General features: G+C 47.1%; 11 protein-coding genes across 11 annotated transcripts; 5 read left to right on the forward strand and 6 right to left on the reverse strand.

Moving 5' to 3' along the window:
- Positions 1-270: 270 nt before the first annotated feature.
- Positions 271-1,678, reverse strand: N7469_005601 (glycosyltransferase family 31 protein; the record flags this gene model as incomplete). Its single annotated transcript, XM_056644521.1, has 2 exons — positions 271-606; positions 665-1,678. The coding sequence occupies 2 exons, from the start codon at positions 1,676-1,678 to the stop codon at positions 271-273; spliced, it is 1,350 nt and encodes a 449-aa protein (XP_056501335.1).
- Positions 1,679-2,191: 513 nt separating this feature from the next.
- N7469_005602 (phosphopantothenate--cysteine ligase CAB2) lies at positions 2,192-3,415 on the reverse strand (the record flags this gene model as incomplete). The annotated part of the gene is made up of 1 exon (XM_056644522.1): positions 2,192-3,415. One exon carries the CDS (start codon positions 3,413-3,415, stop codon positions 2,192-2,194), a length of 1,224 nt encoding a protein of 407 aa, XP_056501336.1.
- Positions 3,416-4,568: 1,153 nt separating this feature from the next.
- N7469_005603 (uncharacterized protein) lies at positions 4,569-6,122 on the reverse strand (the record flags this gene model as incomplete). Its single annotated transcript, XM_056644523.1, has 6 exons — positions 4,569-4,693; positions 4,766-5,545; positions 5,597-5,799; positions 5,855-5,864; positions 5,915-5,987; positions 6,039-6,122. 6 exons carry the CDS (start codon positions 6,120-6,122, stop codon positions 4,569-4,571), a joined length of 1,275 nt encoding a protein of 424 aa, XP_056501337.1.
- Positions 6,123-7,549: 1,427 nt separating this feature from the next.
- N7469_005604 (putative esterase/lipase) lies at positions 7,550-8,440 on the forward strand (the record flags this gene model as incomplete). The annotated part of the gene is made up of 1 exon (XM_056644524.1): positions 7,550-8,440. The coding sequence occupies one exon, from the start codon at positions 7,550-7,552 to the stop codon at positions 8,438-8,440; it is 891 nt and encodes a 296-aa protein (XP_056501338.1).
- A 970-nt stretch (positions 8,441-9,410) lies between these two features.
- Positions 9,411-11,068, forward strand: N7469_005605 (uncharacterized protein; the record flags this gene model as incomplete). Its single annotated transcript, XM_056644525.1, has 2 exons — positions 9,411-10,352; positions 10,418-11,068. The coding sequence occupies 2 exons, from the start codon at positions 9,411-9,413 to the stop codon at positions 11,066-11,068; spliced, it is 1,593 nt and encodes a 530-aa protein (XP_056501339.1).
- A 388-nt stretch (positions 11,069-11,456) lies between these two features.
- N7469_005606 (uncharacterized protein) lies at positions 11,457-12,484 on the reverse strand (the record flags this gene model as incomplete). The annotated part of the gene is made up of 2 exons (XM_056644526.1): positions 11,457-12,322; positions 12,397-12,484. The coding sequence occupies 2 exons, from the start codon at positions 12,482-12,484 to the stop codon at positions 11,457-11,459; spliced, it is 954 nt and encodes a 317-aa protein (XP_056501340.1).
- Positions 12,485-13,451: 967 nt separating this feature from the next.
- Positions 13,452-15,261, forward strand: N7469_005607 (SD08430p; the record flags this gene model as incomplete). Its single annotated transcript, XM_056644527.1, has 2 exons — positions 13,452-14,848; positions 14,916-15,261. The coding sequence occupies 2 exons, from the start codon at positions 13,452-13,454 to the stop codon at positions 15,259-15,261; spliced, it is 1,743 nt and encodes a 580-aa protein (XP_056501341.1).
- A 772-nt stretch (positions 15,262-16,033) lies between these two features.
- N7469_005608 (uncharacterized protein) lies at positions 16,034-16,538 on the forward strand (the record flags this gene model as incomplete). Its single annotated transcript, XM_056644528.1, has 2 exons — positions 16,034-16,150; positions 16,212-16,538. 2 exons carry the CDS (start codon positions 16,034-16,036, stop codon positions 16,536-16,538), a joined length of 444 nt encoding a protein of 147 aa, XP_056501342.1.
- Positions 16,539-17,246: 708 nt separating this feature from the next.
- N7469_005609 (uncharacterized protein) lies at positions 17,247-19,061 on the forward strand (the record flags this gene model as incomplete). The annotated part of the gene is made up of 1 exon (XM_056644529.1): positions 17,247-19,061. The coding sequence occupies one exon, from the start codon at positions 17,247-17,249 to the stop codon at positions 19,059-19,061; it is 1,815 nt and encodes a 604-aa protein (XP_056501343.1).
- Positions 19,062-19,176: 115 nt separating this feature from the next.
- Positions 19,177-19,882, reverse strand: N7469_005610 (acyl-CoA N-acyltransferase; the record flags this gene model as incomplete). Its single annotated transcript, XM_056644530.1, has 3 exons — positions 19,177-19,191; positions 19,242-19,685; positions 19,742-19,882. The coding sequence occupies 3 exons, from the start codon at positions 19,880-19,882 to the stop codon at positions 19,177-19,179; spliced, it is 600 nt and encodes a 199-aa protein (XP_056501344.1).
- Positions 19,883-20,366: 484 nt separating this feature from the next.
- On the reverse strand, positions 20,367-21,140 carry N7469_005611 (uncharacterized protein; the record flags this gene model as incomplete). The annotated part of the gene is made up of 1 exon (XM_056644531.1): positions 20,367-21,140. One exon carries the CDS (start codon positions 21,138-21,140, stop codon positions 20,367-20,369), a length of 774 nt encoding a protein of 257 aa, XP_056501345.1.
- Positions 21,141-21,234: the final 94 nt, after the last annotated feature.

The following is a 21,234-nucleotide window of genomic DNA, read 5'->3' on the forward strand; positions in this document are numbered from 1 at the left end:
TAGTCAATGTGAATGTGAATATCAAGATCCACGGCATGCAAGGAATTTTCCGTCAACGCCCAAGATCAATTAGGAGTACTCCATGGCTCCGGGGAAAGCAAGCACCAGCCAAAATTAGCAAAAAAAAAAAGGAATTCAGTCATACACGGTGAGAAGGAATTAGTGATGGTGCACTGGTGCCTGCCATGCATATAGTGTATCCCCGATCTCAGCCGATAAGTGAAAGGAAACAATCATGGCAAAATTTCATAACCAGATAATGAGAGGGTTCTAGCTGAGACTGCCAAACTCAGGAGCACGGCAGATTCCTTGCTTATCCATTAGTTCGCGGATACGACTGGTAAGGAATCCTGATGTCGAATCACCAGTGGGTGATGAACTACCCAGACGTGGCCGGCTTCCAATGTAGCACTTCCCACCCCGCCAAGAGTACTGCATACATGTCTTTCTGGCTTCGCAGATCTGGCGACAGTCTTCGAATGTTTGAGCGAAGGGCTGGTCTTCGTCCGAGAGATTATCCCAGTTCGATCGCGTAGATAGGGAAGCGATATCGGGGTAGATGTATTCGCGGAAGACGTCGCTGTGGAGTAGCAAGCGTTTGTTTTTCTAAAGAAATACGGGATTAGTAAGTTGCGCGCGATAACTTTCCAGAAAAGAGACTCACATCATGCCAGCGCCTCTGCTCGAACTTCCAAAGATGCTCAATCTCACGAGAATTAAGATGGTGGAAAGCAACTGAGATATAACACCAGGGAATTCGGTATAAATCCGTTGTAAACTCATCCAACTCGCCAATATTGGAGTTCTGCAGGATCGGCCAGGTGAAATGTAGATTGATGCCCGCATCAGCAAGTACCTTGCCTAAAACGCAATCGCCAGCCCAATGCATATCGACGTAATTATCCAGCTCCGCGCGACGCGCAGTATACTGATCCGACGCATCCTCGAGCGCGGGGCGAGAGAGCATGAAGCCGGAACCCCCATGGGCGAAAATAACGTCTGCAATCTGTGTTTCTGTTCCCAGATACCACGGTTTATTGGAGTCGAACTTGGCGAGCCAAGTTAATAGCGTCGGCCACGAGATGTAGGTGTCGGCTTCCATGAAGACGTACCACTTCGCATTGGACTTGTACTTAAGCGCCTCCTGTGCCATCGGAAGAAATTTCCATTTATCAAGCTTCCATCCGGGATTATTGGGTTTTCCAATGGCGGAGTTAGCTTCGTCTGCGAAGTCACCCTGTTCCAAGCCCTTGCGCCCTTGTTTGACGATGCGATTATAGATATCGAAGTCGGATACCCGTTCTTTGACGCCTGAGTCCATACTCTTAAGAACGTCATGGATCTTCACTCCTTCTATTTCCTCCTCGAAATCAGAGTAGATGACATAATTGGGGATGCAGCGCAAAGTCGTCTTGAAGTGGATGGGAACCTTTTCTCGTGCTTCGGTGACACCTGTCTTCATAACGACCAGGACATCTTCAATACCTGGTAAAGGTGGACATAGCGGGGCGGGTTCTCCGAGATGGTCATGGTCAACGGTGCCGGCACTCGAGGACGAAGAAGAGGACCTCGATGAATTGAGGGAGGAGTGGAGGGAGAAGACGTGATATAGGAAGAAGAGGACGGCGGCAGCGACGAGAGCGGCGAAACGTCGGCTGAATCGTCGACGCGGGACCATTCTGGGAGGGAAAAAGCCAATTGCAGACGCAGTCTTTTAAAGAGTCACTCGCCGGGGCCTTGAGGTCATCGTGAGAGAAAGAGACAGGTCTCCTGCAGGCGGCAGAGTGAATCCAGGGACAAGAGATGATCGACAAGGGCGTTGCGTGGCTGTGGGCGGCTGCGGCTGCGAGACGCGTCGCCCGGCAGAATCAAAGCAGTGGGGTGTACGGAATACTGTATATAAATGATTCATTAATTTTAACACTGATTGATTATTAAAGAGTGGTATGGATTAGAATCAATTAGAGTATACATATACAGTATTCATGAGAAATTGTAGTACAAAAGTAGGACAACACTTTGAAGAGTGCGGCATGTCTTCTGTCGATCTTCATTTTGCAACTGGTTGATACGTCCATGAATACAGACATATTCTAATAGTTACTAGGAATGTGAAAGATGAAGTATCCATTATGATCATAGCAGACTAGGCTGATAATGCTTTTCACTGTTTATAATTCCCCAAAGGCCCTCACTGTGTTGTCTTGTTCTTCTTCTCAATCATATTCTCATGCAACTTGACCAACTCCGGAATAATGATACTTTCAATTTCAATCCCATCGTCTCCAGTACCCTCAGGCTGACTCGGTACTTGTTGTGTTGTCTCGGGATTAGCGGCCTCTCCACCCTTCTTAATCTCAGCTAGTCCGACTTGATCCTCGACACCGGAGATACTCTTGCTGCGTCGGGCCTTGGGGACTCGAATCCATCGCTCGTGTGGAGGGTCCGGGGTGATGAAGACGACTTCCCACTTTCGTGTTGAGAGAAGGTTACCGATGACAAGATGATGTGAGTATCGCTGTAAAGCAGTCCGCGCTTTGTAAACCAGCAACGCAGGATCGGTCTCCAATTTGAATGAAACAACCATACTACCATCAGGAGCCCAACCATCAACCAACCGGTGCAGGAATTTCGGTACTGGATCAAGATTGATAACCAACTTCTTCTGACTCGCTGGCTTCGCCTCATTCTCTCCAGTATATATTTCGTCTTCCCCGCCAACGGCACTATCCTCCACAGCACCACCCTGAAACCCAGGCGGTAATTCCGAAGACTGAATCTTATGCTCTGCCATCCGACTCCTCGGAATAAAGAAATCACTCACAGCAGCAGCAAGGTAAAACAACGCATTCGGACCCAAGGGCCTCATCAACTTCGCCATAGATCGTAATTCAAACATATACTCCGCAACCGTCGTAAATGGTAAAAGCAAAAGTCGATTATTCTGTTTCGCATAACGATACTTCCTCAACACATCACGCATTTGATCCTGGTACTCATCACGAACAACAATAGACCCATTATCCTGATTAGGTGCCCCAGGAGCAGGCGGCGCCTCGTCCATGAAATCCAAAAAGCAATTCGTCGAGTGGCTGTAATGTCGCGAGTACGGAAGCAGACTATACTGCCTATGCAAGAAAATCACCGCATACCCTTGTTGCAAGAAGTATTCGGCGGAGGTCGCGCCGCGGGTTCCGGCGGAGAAATTGTCGATGAAGCGGACGGTTTGCGCCTCGAGTGGTACCGTTGTTCCACCCGATGTCACTAGGACCACGCGACGATTGGCTTCCACGTGGAGATCAATGAAGGCGCGAGCTAGAGCTTCGTGTTTGGGGAGGGCCTTGGGAGGTGGGTATTCGTTGAAGTAGACGGATTCGGCCTCTGCGGGCTCCATGTCACCGAGAGAGGGGGACATGGTGAGAAGGGTGAAAGGAGGTGTAAGAGGAGATCGGTAGAGAAATTACAGAGCAATTGAGAGAAGGGAGTGAGGGAGAAAGAGAAGAGGGAGAAGATTCACAAGGGGACGTTTCGAGAGTTTCGAGAAATTCGAGAATTGATGGGATCGGCCGCTTTGAGTCGGCGGGGAGTGGGGGAAATGCAAATCAAATGCCGAGGCTGCGGTTGATCTTTGGTGGAGGAGGGGGGGGGTTGCAATCAATCAGCGTGGGGCAATTGGTGAAATATTCAGTCAGATGCAGTATGTGCAGATGAAGCTGTATCAGAAGATAGTTGTGATCAATTGGGATCTCTGTTTATGTATGTAGAAAATAGCAAAAGAAAATGACAGGGCGGTTAGGAAGCTCCGTAGCTCGGTGACTTCTTTAGCCCCGCCGTGGCCGTTTCTTTGGTATTTGCGGAGTTCGGCCGGGCCAGATTGGGTTCTAGTGTTGCCGCTGGGCCGATGCGGATCTCCGATGTCACAGTACTATTAAATGAGTAGAGACGGGTTGAAGGGAGACCACCAGTTTTAGTTATGAACTTCCTTGTTATTCTGTGGTGGTTGGTTGGTTGGTTGGAGGTGGATGCGTTGACCGGATGCGGTGGATCACGTGGACTGAAGTATACGTGCAGAATGCAGCACTCGGACGGATGGAAGTATTTACAATGGACACTACAAAGTACAGTAGAAAAGGTATCATAATAGTGGATTGTGCTCCGTAAAGAATGGTTGCGAAGAGAGGAGGATTATTGCTGGAACTAGAGTTACATCGTAGTTAGTATCATGCATGTATAAGAGTGGGTCGATGGAGTCGACTGTAAATGCTGTGCAGCTGAAGAAGTATAGATCGCCGCATAAGTTATTTCATTTCTATATACTATGTCTAGTAGTGTGGTATAGGCAACTCGAGCAAGGGGAGGCCGGAGACATTCAAATCACATAGAGTCTATTGAGCCTGTCTGCTGTTGAATAACTTTGAGGTTGAACTACTATACTCATACTCTCTACACTGGAGTGTTCTGATATGCCAAGGCAATGACAGTTAATCTTCATTTGGCAATATTCAGCAAGATCGATCGTAATTCGTAAATTCATAATCAATAGAATGTGAGTGAGTCACAAGTCACCACTACTGACCAGGGAGATATCGACTACGTAGAGCTTGGCTTATTGTGCTCATACGACTGGCCATCCCGCCTTGTTGCATGTTGCTCATTAGTGCCTCTTCCAGTGCAGATTGGGTCACGCTGGTATCTATTTCCGCTAATTAGCAAATATTTATGACCACGGCAGCCTACCATAAAGGCAGTTTTTGTGTTAACTTACCATCCAGGTCGCTGAAGCTACTGCCCATACTGGGGGTGCCTTCACTGCCACTTACTCCGCTCCTACGAGGACTTGCGCGAGATTGTCCAGTGACACCGGCGACAGCACCATGAGGACTCCTCAAAGGAACTTGTCGTTTCTCTCCTTTATCTGGCTGGCTTGGTCCAGCAGAGCTTGCAGAGCTCATCCCAGTGGAGCTAGTAGCCGATTCTACACCGGTTGATGCGAACCCAGCTCGGCGTTCACTTGGCCGCCATGCAGCAGTTGCTCGCTCAGCATGAAGTCGAAGAGTGCCACTCAATTCTCCACTTGCTCTTTCTGTGGGGGTTTCTCGGGAAATCCTCTCGTGGTGCGTCATGGGGAGGAAGGCAGGCGCGTCATCTTCCTCATCGTCATCTTCGTCGTTGTGAATGCCATGATGGGAGCGATGGGTTGAGTATTTTCCGAAATTGCGCCAGCGTGGGAAGTGTCGAGGTGATGTTTCTCCTTCGGAGTCGGATTCCTCTGAGCTTGAACTCAAGTCTTCTTCTTCGAGAGGGGGTGAGCGCATGAACGAGGTACTCTGTGGCTGATCGCGTCGGGCGATCGAAGGTCTGTGTGCAGTAGCATCTGGTACTTGTTCACGACCTCCAGTCGTTGGCGTACCGGTTCGTGCAACATCCCGAGAATCAGGTGCTCTGCCAATTGTTGTAGTTGATGTCGAACTAGCTCGTCGGCCGGTTGGTACAGGATGCGGTCCATCCCTCTGCTGCGAAACCTGCCGAAACATACCTCGAGAACCTAAGAAGATGTCAGCAAATACATCATGAATCATTTGGTTCTATTACGTACCAGCTACAGGCGGTCTTTGAGGCTGTCCTCCCAATGCAGTACTTCCAACCACAGAGCCAGGGGCTGGCGAGGGCGAATTCGAGTGCGACTGGAGATGCTGGGGTGCTTTGCGCATCTGAGCTCGCGCCTGGGTGAGCTGTCTTTCGTACAGCCATGCAACCTGTTGTTGCAAGAATGGTAGAGTCACCCCAAATCGTTCGGACCTGGTAAAAGTTAGTCAATGCCGCTGTACAAATCTTGAATAGGTGATGATCGTACAATTCGTTCCCTGATAGTAATTAGCGGCGTTCCACCAAAGCAGGCGGTCATAATACATACAGTCAAGCCCGTCCTTGGATGGGCGGGATATCAAATCCCAGAGCGCTCTCTCTTTCCTCGCATCCCAATCCACCTATTGCATATTAGACAGGGGGCATGGGCGGGGACATGATCAGAAACTCACCGATAGGGGATCTTGAAAGTTACCCCGAGGAAATGGAAGACGAATTAAGACCACATACTGATCTGTTGGTTCCTGACTGGACATTGTGGGGATGGCTGTTCCTGCCCTTATACCTTATACGAGTTCAGGATAGACTATGAGTTGACGAGGCTGATGAGTATGTAATGCGGCTGATCAACCTGGAGATCAACGGGACCGAAATTGTTCTCCCCAGAAAGAATGACCTCGGTGTCTGAGGGATTTGATGTATAAATGCGATGGCTATGTGGAGTCACTGTCCCAGATACTAGATCGCTGGCGCCTATCAGAGACCCGAGGGCGCTGCTCCAAAGGTTGCTTGTACCCGCGGTGTAGGTATAAGTAAGGACAGGAGAGTTAAAAGGAGAATAATCTCTCACCATAAAAGGTCCAAAAAGCTGCTCTTCCTGATGCTTGTCCCAATATCGCTGCCAATATCTTCCAGAGAAGGTTGTGGGCAACAAAGACAGTTGAGGATGTTGTCTTTGCCGGGCAAGTCGTCATCTCCAATATGCTTGGCGTGGCAAGACGAGAGATTAAGGTGCGTGGAATAGAGGCGGTGACCGCGTGGTGGGGCAAATCTCCCAGCTCCCATTCGTGGATATAGAAGGTCGCATGATTTGCAGCCCTAAACCACGCACTCTCTTGTATTGCAACGCAGCTCCCTTTTCTGGTATACAAAAGACTTGACATGCATTTATTTCCCCTCAGAGGACAGTCCACGTAGAAATCTAGATGATCCTGAGAAACCCGGCAAATGGCTATACTCTGATTAGCTCGAGCATGATACTCTCTGAACATAATCTTTTTGAAAATCCGGTATTCTCTGTTATGCACCTTTTCGAAAGGTACTTCGAGTGGGCAGACCTATAAAGGGTTAAAAAAGACAATATCAATTTCGGATTCTGCGAAGTCTATCCAAATAATTTCCAATCTGGATATTTTCAAGTCAAATAATCCAAAGAGGCCCATGCGAAAAGAATCATGATTTTGCTTTCACCGTATCGTGTTGAATACATCCATAGGAATAGCTTTAAAGGTTTGATAGTAGCATTGTCCAGATACAATACCGAGACACCGCGCTGACGATTACTCTTCTTTATTATAAGTATGCTAGAAAGAGCATCTACCAGTACTATACAGTCTAGATTTGATGCGGATATCAATATGATTATATAGAGTAAATCCATGCTTCCATTGTCGATTTCCCGATTTCTATTATGGCGCTATGTCGATCAAATAACCAATAACTACGGATTGGAGTTGACCAGTGCAATACTCTTTCCCTATCCCAAATCACCTCCGATCTAATCAGATCTTGTCCCGTTCTGGTCCATCTTTACTGATCAACTGAGTAGATAAAGTTGAACGGACTCGGCCTAGCAACGATCTATAGCTAGCGCGATCCATCAAACCAGCCCTGTCGACCTCGGCCCAATCTTCCCCATCCCAACTTGATTTTACCCACACCAGCAGCCAGTGTGAACAAGATGATGGGCTTAACTTATTACTACTACAAAACTGTAGTGGTAATCATCCGGTTCTTCACAAGAGTCCTTGGTATTGTTGTTGGTCGACCAGCTCCCACCCCAGACGAAGTTCTTCAAATCCCCTCTCGCAACAGTGGGAGAACAATCAAGGCACATGTGTATCATTCCTCAACTACGACCACAGGGCCCAAACCCGTCTTGTTGAACTTTCACGGAAGTGGATTCATGCTTCCACAGCACGGCGAAGACGATGAATACTGTCGACGAATCAGTCAAGCCACAAAATACACCGTGGTAGACTGTTCCTACCGATTGGCACCAGAGAACCCATTCCCTGCAGCCCTCAACGATGTCGAGGATGCAGTGAAATACATCCTCAACCAACCATCAGTCTACGATCCTACAAACTTCTCAATAGGCGGTTTCAGCGCTGGCGGAAACCTCTCCCTTGCAGCCTCGGCTTGTCTCTTCCCACCGGAGACCTTCCGCTCCTTAATCGCGTTTTACCCAGCCCTCGATCTAAGCAGTTCTGCCAAGGCCAAAATAGCTCCCAACCCAAAAGGGCGACCCATTCCAGCCCCTTTAGCTCGCCTATTTAATCGGTGTTATGTGCAATCTACCTTTGACAGACATGATCCGCGTATTTCACCTCGGTTTGCGCAGTTGGACCGGTTCCCACGGCGCATGTTGATGATTACAGCGGATGGCGATACCCTGGCCCCTGAGGCAGAGGAACTTGCGGGGAGCCTTCAGCAGAATTCGAACTGGCATGTGGTGTGTGAGCGTATGGAATCGTGTAATCATGGGTGGGACAAACTTGCGCGGGCAAATTCCCCGCAAGCGCGGGCCAAAGAGCGAGCTTATGGATTGGCTATTGATCTGTTGAATGAATGATCATGCTCTCTCTCTCTCTCTCCCTCTCTCGCTCGCTCGCTCGCTCAGTTCATCTCAGCTCATCCGATAAATGCTGTCCTTCACAGAGTACAGATGAATGTACTATAACCCGATCTAGTAATGCCGCGTGTACCTGACCTGATCCATTTGGCCGAACCCATGGCTCGCCACACCAGGGGTGGAAACAACCCTAGCCCTAGTCAACTCTTGATGAGATACATGTTAAGCAAATTCATGAGTCTGACATTAAATAAACTACAACCATACATAGGACAGGGTCTAACTAGTAATCCTTGTCACTCTACTCCGTACTATTGTACTAATGTACTATGTACTAACTATTGTGTACTCCGTACTCCGTAAACTGCTGGAACATGCCGAACGCTGGACGGGCCGAAAGTGCCACATGCCACGCTTTTTCGCCAGTGGGTCAAATAGTTTCAAACGGTGAGAAAGGGTCGATAATTTAAAATGAGATCAAATGAAAAATAAAAATACTGTAAATTGCTGGATTGTATTTGGATGATCTTTGCAAATCAGGAGAACCCCGGCTGAACCTGTTTTCACCCGGTTCTCTTTTACTACTTGCAGTATTCTTCTTTATCGTCTATTTCCACATCCTTTTTTGCAAGATATTCCCCTCCTCCAACTTCTTCTCTGATACTCTTTTCTTTTCTTACTCTTTTCTCTTCACTTCACTTCCTCTCCTCATCTACGTACACTTTCTGTACACCTTCGCACATCCCCAGCGGATGCTGTCTTTGTGTATCTTCTCGTCCACCGTGCTCCCAGTACCGTGGACGAGTCCATTCCTTGTATTTTAAATTATACGTCACTCTCTTCGCGCGCATCAGCGCATCCGCGCATCCCTGCAGCCCCTCCAGTGCATGCGCGCCCGCTGGCTAGGCGCCCTCCACCAACCCAACCATCACCTTTTGTACATAGAAAAAACAAAAAACAAAAACAAACCATGGACGACTCGCCAACCATCAACGCGACGTCTATTCTAGACGAACAGCGATATCGATCCGAGGTACTCCATTTCGACTCGGCAGAAGCAGAACAAGCGCGGGCGCAACAGCTTATCGACGATGCGCGAACTCTCGGGCTGAAAGTGCCTGAGATCGAAGCCTCGGCACCACTGGCTGCTTCGATCGCCTCTGGAATGGTCGATCTTTCTTCTCCTGTTCTTTCGTCGGGATCATCGACGGGTCGGAATTCCCTCGCCGATGGCTCCGTCACTCCCTCCTACGAAACGGTCTCTCCCTCTCCACTCGATCAGGTCGTTTCTTCCCCTTCTGAGATCACAATTGGCTCTGAGCGCGCGAAACCAGGAAGTACGCGCTCACTCGCTTCGCTCTCTACTCGTCCGACTTCGTACTGCTCCAGCGAAAGCAGGAACTTACCCGGCGCCTATGGAAATAATGCGGATGGCTTGTCGGTGGCGGCGAATCGAATGTCTTTGCTCAGTGTTGCGTCAGCGGATAAGAAGGAGAAACGGAGGAGTAGCTTGAAGAACGCCATTGGGCGCATCCATTTTCGCAAGAAGCGCCCTTCTAGTGTCTTGCTTCCACCGCATTCTCAGGTCTTAATATCCAAAGGCGAAACGGGCGTCGAGCATGTATTCCTGGAACAAAAGAAAGACCCGCCAACAAGCAACAATGTGATTTCTCGGCCCGCGACAACAGAATCTCTTGCTAAATTGGAGATCCCCCTATTCGATAAAGCGTCGTTGCAGAGAAGTTTGGATGACCCCGAGCTAGCCGAGATGTTGGAACGACATCGAATGGAAAGAAATCGGCACATGGCATTCCAAGATGCTGCCCTTAGCATCGTACGACAAAGACATCAGAACGCTATCTCAGAACGCTATTCCGAGAATGAACGGCTGGAGGAAGAAAAGCGAGAAAAGGTGAGAAAAGTCGATCCATTTGTTTTTATAAATTGTTCGAAATCGGACTAACGCAAACGGAATAGAATACTGCCGCTGCCAGTCGCTTGGAAGAACGCCAACTCGCCATCGAAATGGAACAACAGCGCGATTTTGAGCGGGCGAAAATTAATTCTCGTACTCGGATTAAGCATATGGAGGGCTATTTTCGAAACGCCAGTCCACCACCTTCTCCTTCGCCCTCGCCCTCCACTAAAGCGCAACAATCCGCCGAGTCGATTTCCGAATCTAATGGAACACCGCCAACCCGTCGCATTACACAACAACAAAAAGAACAGTTGGAACAACAATACCATGCGCACGAATCCATGGACGCTCTTCACGAAGCCCGTATTAAAGTCCTTCGGGATCGGCAAGAATTGAAGTTATCAGAAGCTATTGATCGTATGGAACGCGAATTGGATACACTATGCGAGCAGAACATCCAAAATGTGAAGAAACTACAAGCCGAGCACCGAAATGAAGAATCTTCTGTTATCCAGGCATTGGATTCGAAGAAGACAGAGCTTCGACATCGCTGGCATTTGGAAGAGGCTATCTTGCGTCGTCAGTTGGAACAACGGAACGGCTTTGTTTATGGTCCATTACCAACGATTCCATTTACGATCTCAACTGAGAATGAGACGGATACTGGAACTCGAGACTCTGCTATCTCTGTTTCGGAAGGGTCGTCCTAGTAGCGAGATTCTGTGCTACTCTGCCGTGAATTTTGGCTTCTGGCTTATGACGGTTGGGTTTCGTCTATTTGCCCACCTTGATACCCACTTTCTACTTGGTTCAGTACTGCATCAATGGGCCTTGCGGTATTTGTACCGGTTTTTATAATATTTTATGTCCCTACCTTTCTTGTAATCACCTTTTTTTTTTACCTTTGATTTGTGAATATTTTGCTGTTGAGGTGTCTTGACTTGTCTATACATCGCATTGCGGCGGGTCTTTGGTTCCTGGTGTGCATATAGCATTTGTTTTTAACTACGATTGCATAGAGGTGATTGAATAATTTGATATCATGTCTTCATTATAATATTAATTTGGGTATCATGACAACCTCTCTCTCGTTCACCATTACTCAGAAATACTCTTCAATCTCTCAAGAAGCGACTCTACCCTCCCACCACCCCCAATAACAGCATCTTCAACTTGTTTATCCCGTCCAGAATCATTCATAAAAACAGCTCGCTCAACCTTTCCCGAATTCGATAACTTGAATCGTCCAATCCTACCATCCTCCCACTCAATTCGCACATACCGCGCCTCAAGAGCCGTAGCTTCAAACCCAACAATCCCCAAGTCATTCCTCAATCTCTCCCCAATCTCCTCTTCACCCTTCTCATCCCGAGATAACCCCAACTTCTCCCGTAAATATTCCACAGCATCAGAACGAAGATGCCAAGCCACAAGCTCCCTTCTGAGTTCACGTACAAAAGCGCGTAAGTCCTGCTTCTTCTTCCCAGCTTTCCCATACCCCTTCACAGGTTCCGCATCATCAGAATCAGATCCTGAAGCAGTTTCCCGTGTAGAGGTAGAAGGTAAATACGTCCCCTGCAACTTCTCTACTGAAATAAAAGCCGGAATTGTATGCCGATGAACGCGCAATCTCTTGATTTTTTCAGTTCGTCCTCGCTCCTGACGTAGGAGGATGTAATATGGTTTCACGAAGCGTCCGTTTCGCGCACATACGTCTATGCGTATACCGAGGAGATTCGGCGTGGTGGTATTTGGTGAGGGATCTTTAAATGGGAAGGCTGTTGCGCCGAATGCGATTCGGTGGTGATTTGTGGATGCGTGGGATGTTGCTTCTTTTGTTAAGGGGGAGAGATCGTTTAAGGATGAGAGGGGTTGTTGTTTTGAAGAATTGAGGAGGGGCTGTAGGGTTGGTGTTGAGAGGAGGCTTGTTGTTAGGATTCTTTTACGGTGTTGGAGGGTTTGGACTGTAATGTGTTAGTGAGATGGTTTATTTTTGGTTTGGTTTGGTTTGGTCAGATCTGGGAGGGTATAGACGGACTCTCTGCGCGAATGGAGCGGATGTCTGTGTCGAGTTCTTGTTCTTCCGGGTCTGGTGAGTCGAGTTGACGCATTTTGTGGCTCATCATAAATACGATAAGTTGCTTGTAAGGAGTATGAGTCCCTGTTTTATTGCGATAGAGGGGGGTTTATTGAACTGGGAGGATTTTAGTTGGAGAAGAGTTGAGATGAGACGAGAAAGTCGCATTGCTTTGTTTACACACGTGACTTATACCCATCTATCGTGCAAGTACTCAGAGTGTATACTTCTATTCATTCTTAAAAGGAATGATTAGACTAGGGGTATGTTGAGGTTATCACTTGAAAATATATTTGGAAGCTAAAACTATCATCATGGATTGAAGCAATCACTCCTTATTGTAGAGGATACTACCATAGTTGCATACTTGTACAGTATAGCCTGTAATTACTGTGCTACACTCAATCTTGTACAACCTCAAACCCCAACAATTCTAACTTCCGGGTTTCCGCTAGGTATATACCTTGGAATAAAAAAAATCATTCTAGTATTTGATCTCTAAATATCCCAATGTCCAACTGGAAATGTAGTGTATACTACGTACAGATACAGCTGCAAAGAACCCTTCTCCACTCGGATAAGCCCCAGTGATCACCTCCCAAAGCAAAAGGCCAGCTTGCCTCTCCACATTTTACCAATCTGCAACTCCTGCATGCCAATTCCAACTTTCTTTGATTTCCCACGTCTCCATGTATTCCCAACTTCCTCCATTCTTTAGAATCGATTGACAACACGCCGACTCTCCCCGTCGCGCTGAACCGCTCACTAATCTCCAAAATTGAACAAAAAAGAAACCCACTTGCACTGCCCTCGAATCTCCACGGGGTTCCCCTCGACCAAACAGAAAACCCCCTTCCAACAACTCAAAACTGCAGCTGCAAACTGCAAACACAATCTACGATATCTGTTCCCTCTTCTTTCTTTCTTCTTCCTTCCTCTCTCTCTACCTCTCTATCTACCTACACTCCAATCTTCTGATTCGCAACCAATTCCGCGCATCATCCTCGCGATAATCAATGACACGCCGGAACGCCACCCTTGCCAAACGCCGCTCCAAACCGAGCTTGAAAGTAGCAACTGGCCAGAACGGTCATGCGAACGGCAATATGAACAGCAATATTGAAATGCGCAAACGTGATACGCCCTCCACCGAATCCTCCACAGAACGAACTGCTCGTGTTCTCTCTAGTCCTCAATTCTCCCTCGATAATGAACCCCCCGTCATCGCTCCGCAAACCCCGGTCATGGCCACCACCAGTTTCCACAACCTACCTCCGAGTGATAAGCGGAACTTCCTCCTACTCTGCGTATTATATTTCTTGCAAGGTGTGCCCATGGGCCTAGCCACCGGTTCCGTACCTTTCCTCCTGAAGCCATACCTATCATACGGCCAGATCGGTGTCTTCTCTCTCGCCTCGTATCCTTATTCCCTCAAACTCTTTTGGAGTCCAATTGTTGATGCTGTATGGAGTCCGACTTTCGGCCGCCGCAAGAGCTGGATTACGCCTATCCAAGTGATTGCCGGCCTCGCCATGATCTATTTGGGCCGCCACATAGGGACTATGATGGAAGAGGCCGGTGCCAATGGTGGTGCTGGCGTTTGGAATTTCACATATTGGTGGTTCATGCTGGTCTTCTTCTGTGCTACGCAGGATATTGCTGTTGATGGATGGGCGATTACTCTGATGTCTCCGCCCAATATCTCATACGCTTCTACTGCACAAACAGTAGGTCTGACGGCAGGTCATTTCCTGTCATACACTGTCTTCCTCGCTTTCAACTCCAAGGATTTCGCCAATCGCTGGTTCCGAGATGTTCCTAGTGAAGATGGACTTTTGTCATTGGGCGGATATCTGACCTTCTGGGGCTGGACGTATCTGCTTGTGACTCTGGCATTGGCCTTCTTTAAAAAGGAAGATCGCACTAAGGAGCGCGATAGCATCATGGACGTGTACAAGAGCATGTGGAGCGTCTTGAAATTGAAGAATATCCAGACGATTATCATCATCCATCTCATCGCCAAGATTGGCTTCCAAGCCAATGACGGCGTGACCAGCTTGAAATTGCTGGACAAGGGTTTCGGCCAAGACAACATGGCATTGGTTGTGTTGATCGACTTTCCGTTTGAGATCATGCTAGGCTACTATGCTGGTAAATGGTCCACACAGTACGGCGCCATGAAGCTCTGGGGCTGGGCTTTTGTCGGCCGTTTAGCAGCCGCTGTGATCGCCCAGTTCACTGTGATGATTTACCCCAGTGGCTCCGATGTCCCATTCTGGTATCTCATGACCGTCATCTTCGAGCATGTGATCTCCACATTCATGAATACCGTCATGTTCGTCGCCATTTCGGCCTTCCATGCCCGTATTGCGGACCCCGCGATTGGCGGGACATATATGACTCTGCTCGCAACGTAAGTCTTTATTTGTTGTTGCTCTTGTTCTTACTCTCCATTCAATTGCATATTGACTATTTTCTAGGGTATCCAATCTGGGCGGTACATTCCCTCGCTTCTTCATTCTCAAACTAGTTGACCTTTTCACCGTGGCTACCTGTCTGCCACCCACTATTCCCCCGCCTGCCGATAAGCTGAAAGATGCTCTCGTCACTTCGCCCTTCTCCTGCGCCTTGGAACCAGAGAAGAACCGTTGCGTGAATGGCGGCGGAATTTGCCAGGTCGGCCGAGACGGCTACTACCTCACCAACATGCTTTGTGTGTTGATTGGCATCACTACCTTTGTGATGTTCATCAAGCCAGCTGCCACCAAGCTTCAGAACTTACCTTTGCGAGCGTGGCGACTGATGCCGAGCAACCAGCGGGAGTAACGGTGATATAATACAATAAATATTGCTCACTCTACTCGGGGAGTAGAACAATACATGGATATGACCAATAGATTGATAAATGAATAATTCAAATACGCCTATCCACTATAGAGTATGATGTTGATCGCATAATTTATATGATTTCGTGACTAGCGGACACCATTTAAGTTCAGCATCTGTTAAATTCAATCTAGACTGATCTTACCATGGTCCCCTGAAGAACCCTGCAGTCTCAGCTCGTGTCTGCAGTCTCTCCACAATTCGCCTATTCGCCATGTTCCTGAATCCGAGACCACCAAGCATCACCTGCCTAGCCAATTCATTGCTGATATCCCAGTCCTTTGAACCAGTCTTCCCGAACATTTTGATGATTTTATACCCTACCTCCTCGGACGATGCGTAATCTATTGACAACATTCAAAACAATTGATTTTCACCGAAATTCACTATGGGACTACTCGAATAACACCTCGCCACACATAGCACAATAGATTCTGCGCCAAGCTAGACCCCTCCAATTAGCTCCATAGCTTCTCAGGCGCGCCTGAGCTAGCGTCAAAAGACAGCTGATCTTACAGGTCGATAGTGTCTAGAACTCGGCGTGGCTTTCACTGGTTGCATCGCAGCGCTAACAGTTAGACCTGGCGAATGGGTATATAAGAGAAGTGGATTCGGATTCAATCTACAAGATCTAGTTCAACTTTCATCAATCGAGGGTATACTTGCTCTCCTAATCCATTTATCTTTCAAAGTTTGCTACAATACGCCCAACATGTATCTGTCAATTCCCACCATCCTTACAACTCTAGTGCTGGGCACAACCGTCTCAGCTCTTCCGGGATCTCCGGCCTCAGACTTACAAGAGCGTGATGCTAAAAAATACACCAATGTACGTTCCCCAACCCCGTCCCCACACAACTTTATTAAAGTAGCAAATCTAAATGATCCAGTGGCAACTCCGTCTATTCAGCGAAGCAACCCCAGTCTGTAACCCAGACGAGTCAAATGTACAATACAGCGTATTCACGCGTTCCGGATACTTACCTCGAGCCTGTGAATCATTTGGGGCGGAAGATACAGAAGACGGGGTCCTTCCGAAGAGTCTTTCTTTCAAATCTGTTTCTGATGAAGATCCGAAGGATTTCTGCATGTTTAGTACGACTAATTGTTCAACTGGGAGCTTGATTGATACTATTACGTCCCGGTGGGAGGTTTGTTATCCTTATAATGGATTTGTTGGATTCAGCGTTGTTCCTGCTGGGACGAGCTGTGTTTGAGTGTTGTTGATGTATTAGGTATAGCTTATCAGTCCTGATCTGGATATGGGATAGTTACTGTTCGTATATATGTCTGCGAGAGGATTGAATAATATTGGGCTTTGTATGCTTTCTAGTCATTTCTTATCTTTCTAGCTATCAGATCTAAAATTGGATAATCGTGAATTACGGGAGTACGATGTGTTTGGTCGATTTTGGAGAATAGCGATAGCTTACATTCTTCTAGGGCCTCAATCACTCGATTGAAATCTCTTGTAAAGGGTGCCATGTTGACTGCAGCCAGAGCGATACCGTTATCATTACCTACAAAGACAAGTAGATTGGATCTCTTTCGATTGTTTCCGACGGGAATTAGACACACGATAAATGATGGGCTGCTTGAAGATTTTATGAGATGTTTCTATTCTCTGTTACTAGAATAGTGTATCTATGATGTTCCCTCAACTCTGCATTCTTTATATCTCCTTCAAGCTGGAGATGGCTCTTATACTTCAATAATACCGATCTCTGTACCGGGCTAATCTTATAATGGACATAATATGGACTATCACGTAATATCCCCACAGGGGCCGTGGAAATGTCTGTTTTATAACGGTATTGAGAATACACACCTCCAAACTAAGTTTGAGTCACCGCGTTGAATAATCAACCGGTCCAAGTCTATTTCCCTTCTCTTTCAACCACAAAACTTGCAGCCACATGGACAAGATGGCCTCAGGCGAAGAATCTCTTGATCCTAAGTTCTTTGATATAAATGATTCTGGGTTGCAACATGAAAATAGCAATCCAATGACACATTCAACTGGGTTTGCCCCAGATGATCTTAACGCCGAATGCGATATATTATCCTTTGGTCAGGCCTTAGAACAACTTGAACCACTGGGGTTTGATAAAAACTATCATATTTCTACGGAAATACCATTTAATTCTGGAGGTTATTCGACAGCCGACATACGAGGATCATCGTCACTCGTTGAAGACGACTCAGACATCTTGAATTCGCCACTTGCTACGATAGATTCAGAAAAACCTCCAAGCTGGACACAAATTGGCTCTCTTCCAACGACCATGGCTACTAGTAGTCTTCCTGAAAGCACGTCGAGCTCACTTTTCAATTCAAATGCCTACCCTAACGTGATGGCTAGCAGACCCGATGTACTTTCCATGGAGGATATCAATATCCAGGGAAATCCTTCTCATCTCCCTGCTCCCCTACCCGGTCTTCCAAGAAGAAGAAGCCGCTATTTTGTTTCAAGATCAGATGGCAGAATCACTTCTGCGCAGAACATGGACCTCAGCGGGCTCGACCCCATGCAACGATGGCAGGAATCACCTCCAGAAGATGAGCCTTCATCTCTCGCAGCAATCATGAGTGCAATGGAAGAGAAGCCGATGACTGGCGGTAGGCCCAACCGACAAAGTCGCAGACAAAAGAAGACTTCTTATCGCTATCATAGATCAAAATCTACTACAAGTCATGAATCCAGCGCATCATCTACAGACTCAGCCTGGTCATCTGCGGGCAGTTCGTCCCAAGCTCGCACTCGTCGATCGTCGGGACGTTTGGCAAAATCTACCCCAAAGGGTTCAAAACCCCGTATATTCTGTTGCACGTTCTGCTGTGATCGGTTTGGAACGAGGTACGAATGGGTTCGACATGAAAAGTCATTGCATCTGAACCTGGAAACATGGTACTGCGCTCCACTTGGACCGTCAGTCTTTTCTCCAATACTAGGAAAGGAACAATGCGCCTTTTGTGATACATTACAGCCATCTTGGGAGCATCTTTCTAGTCACAACTATGAAGCCTGTCAAGATTTATCTAAAGAGCTTCGCTCATTCCATCGAAAAGATCACTTGGTACAACATCTTCGACACGTACACCATGTGCAAGATTTGCCAACAATCGACGACTGGAAAGTTGAGATGAAGAATATCACATCAAGATGTGGATTTTGCGGTCTCGATCTAGATAATTGGGATGATCGCGCCTCACATTTATCAAAGCACTTTCGTCAGGGATCTACAATGAAGGACTGGGAGGGAGACCATGGACTTTCACCTGCTATCACGGCACGGCTTAAAAATGCCTACCCACCTTATCTTTTAGGATGGGAAGCAGGCAGTCTCATTCCATTTTCTGCAACTAGCGTGAACACTCGCGATCAATACGAGCAGCTCATGATGAGAGCCAATGCAGCAGATGATGATCTATCTGCCGATCCCACAAGTTCAGAGTCCGCGTCTGCAGATCAAACCAAGCCGCAACTTGCGAATTTCTTGGATATATTCGTACGTCACCTTGGCTCTTATGCGCGAGAACAAATGAAACAAGGTGTTATACCGACCGATGAAATGTTTCAGAGAGAGGCGAGAAAGGTGGTTTTCGATAGTGAAGACGCCTGGGATCAGACTATAGCAGATAGCCCGGCGTGGCTTTCGTCATTTAGGCGATTACATTGCGACTCAAATGAAAATACAGCTGGGATAGCAGACTCGACTGACCCAGCTGATCCTGTTTGATTTATACGTCTCTTCGGCTGAGATATCTAATGAATGGATGACTTGAAGATTAAGAACCAATTAATATCCTATTCTATACACATATCTATACAGAATATGACCCCGAATGAAACAATCAAAGCTTCAAATCCTGAATCAAAGTTAGCAATTTACAACTTTAATCTCGAGGATGGGACTTACCAAGTCAAACCATCCACCACCAGCAAACTGGCATTCACTTCGTCCTTGGTTCTTGAACCCAGTACTCTCATAAAATTTAATCAGATGGCCATGAGCGATCAAAAGTAAGCGATCCCCCGGTATATTCACATCACGGATATACTTGATATAAGCCTTGACAAGTTCCTTTCCAACACCCTTGCCCTGGAATTCCGGGATTATGACAACGGAGTGAATGGCGATAGTTGTGCCATTTGGATCGTTTCCAATTACCTCTCCATTAACCTTGACTACGTCGTTGGGGGTAAGGCTTCGCCAGTTTTCTGGCATTTCCATTGATCCTTCGGTTATACTTTGAGTAGAAGTTCTGTTTGCGATTACGTGTCCGATAAGTCGGTCATTTTGTTCTTCTTTGACGAATAGTCCGAGGCATAGATCGGGTATATGGCTGAGTCGATAACAGAACTGTTCTTGGTTAAAACTTGATGCAAGATCGATAAAATTGAAAAGGGGATTGTTACCTTTTCTTCGGAGCACCTCTCATGTGCTGGAAATGCAGATTCAACAGTGGTGCATGATTTAACATCCTGGACTGAAAGAGGACGAACGTATGCCTCTCGCCCTGATAGGACTGGGAACGGACGGGGACTAGTTGGATCCATTGTAGAGCTAGCTTTTAGAATATCTTTGAGAGTTACATCTCTAGCCTTTTGAGCCTTTTATATTAATCAATACCAAGAGGAGTTTACATTTAGTCACTATATCAGAGTGGGTGTTACGCACCCTACACCTTACAAACACAGTCTGATAAAAAAGACCCACGTAGCACACCCTACACCCTAAAGGCCCACATGGACCAAAATGAACATTTTCGATATTGAGCCAGACTAATTACAATCAATTCAGATGAAGGGGAAGTTGAGGAGCTCGAAATAAAGGCATAATTATTGATTACCACCTCTCATGTCTCATCTGGTGATTTAACCAGTTAAATCAGATCGAGATGCGTAATGTTAGTACGCAGTCGAAGTTTGAAGATATCCATATGGATAGCTCGCGAGCACAAGAGCTGGTGAGGGATTAGTCGCATGATCAGCCTTTATAGTACAAGGCTCAATCCTAAACTCTGGTCATATCTAGGCGTGTCTACAGCCCGAACTCAACTTCTCTCGCCGCAGAATCTAATACAAATCTCGCATACCCTCGATGCAATCGATTCGTCCACTCGGGCATAATCTTCTGCTTTCCTTTCTCCTCTGGAATAATTTCATAGTCATGCGCAGCAGAGAATCTCACTTCAACGAACTTCCCTTCGCCTTTTACCTCGAATGGCTCGGAAACACTCATCTCATGCCGTCCACCAGACATCAGTCGCCATGGATACCCCCAGCGTGCAATCTTCTCGAAGAAAAGTCGCGGACCATCGGCCATACTCCATGAGACAAGTAGACCATTGCTGTCTTGTTGCACTGGTTCCTTTTCTACCACAAATAATCCTTGCAATAAAGTACGAGGTGTCCCCGTTTGAGAATCCGTTGCGAACCCATCCTGTCCTAGATCACCAGGTGCATACTTTCCGGTTCTGAAAAGCCCAAGGATAGACGCCTCGGTTCGTAAGGGCCTCGAAGAGAGTACAGCTCGGGCCCAAGCCTCTTCAAGTGCAACTTTTCTGTCTTTCGCTAGTTCGGTTTCGGGAATCCGCGACTCGAGGGCTTCGAGGCGGATTCTCGCAGCGTAAATGTCTGTGTATGCGCAGCGTTGACTTATTCTGGAGGATGTGCTGAGAGCAGTACTTCCTGCTGCTAGTGGGCGAGCCGGATATTTCTCCTCGAGATGGTTTAGACCGAGGTGAATGCCATAGCCTGTTGCGATGGCGGGTATAGTGATGTAGGATAGAATGCGTATAGATTTTGTTGGCATGGTGGACTTATAGCATCAGGTATTATCATCCATTGATTAGCCCCGATTGTACTGAGGTTTTATCAAGTTAGAGGAAGGAAAATCTGCGAAGAGG

This window comes from Penicillium citrinum, assembly GCF_028827155.1.
Source record: "Penicillium citrinum strain IBT 23319 chromosome Unknown utg000004l:1.0-2404223.0:1.0-2405248.0, whole genome shotgun sequence".
In the NCBI taxonomy this organism is placed as follows: Eukaryota; Fungi; Ascomycota; class Eurotiomycetes; order Eurotiales; family Aspergillaceae; genus Penicillium; species Penicillium citrinum.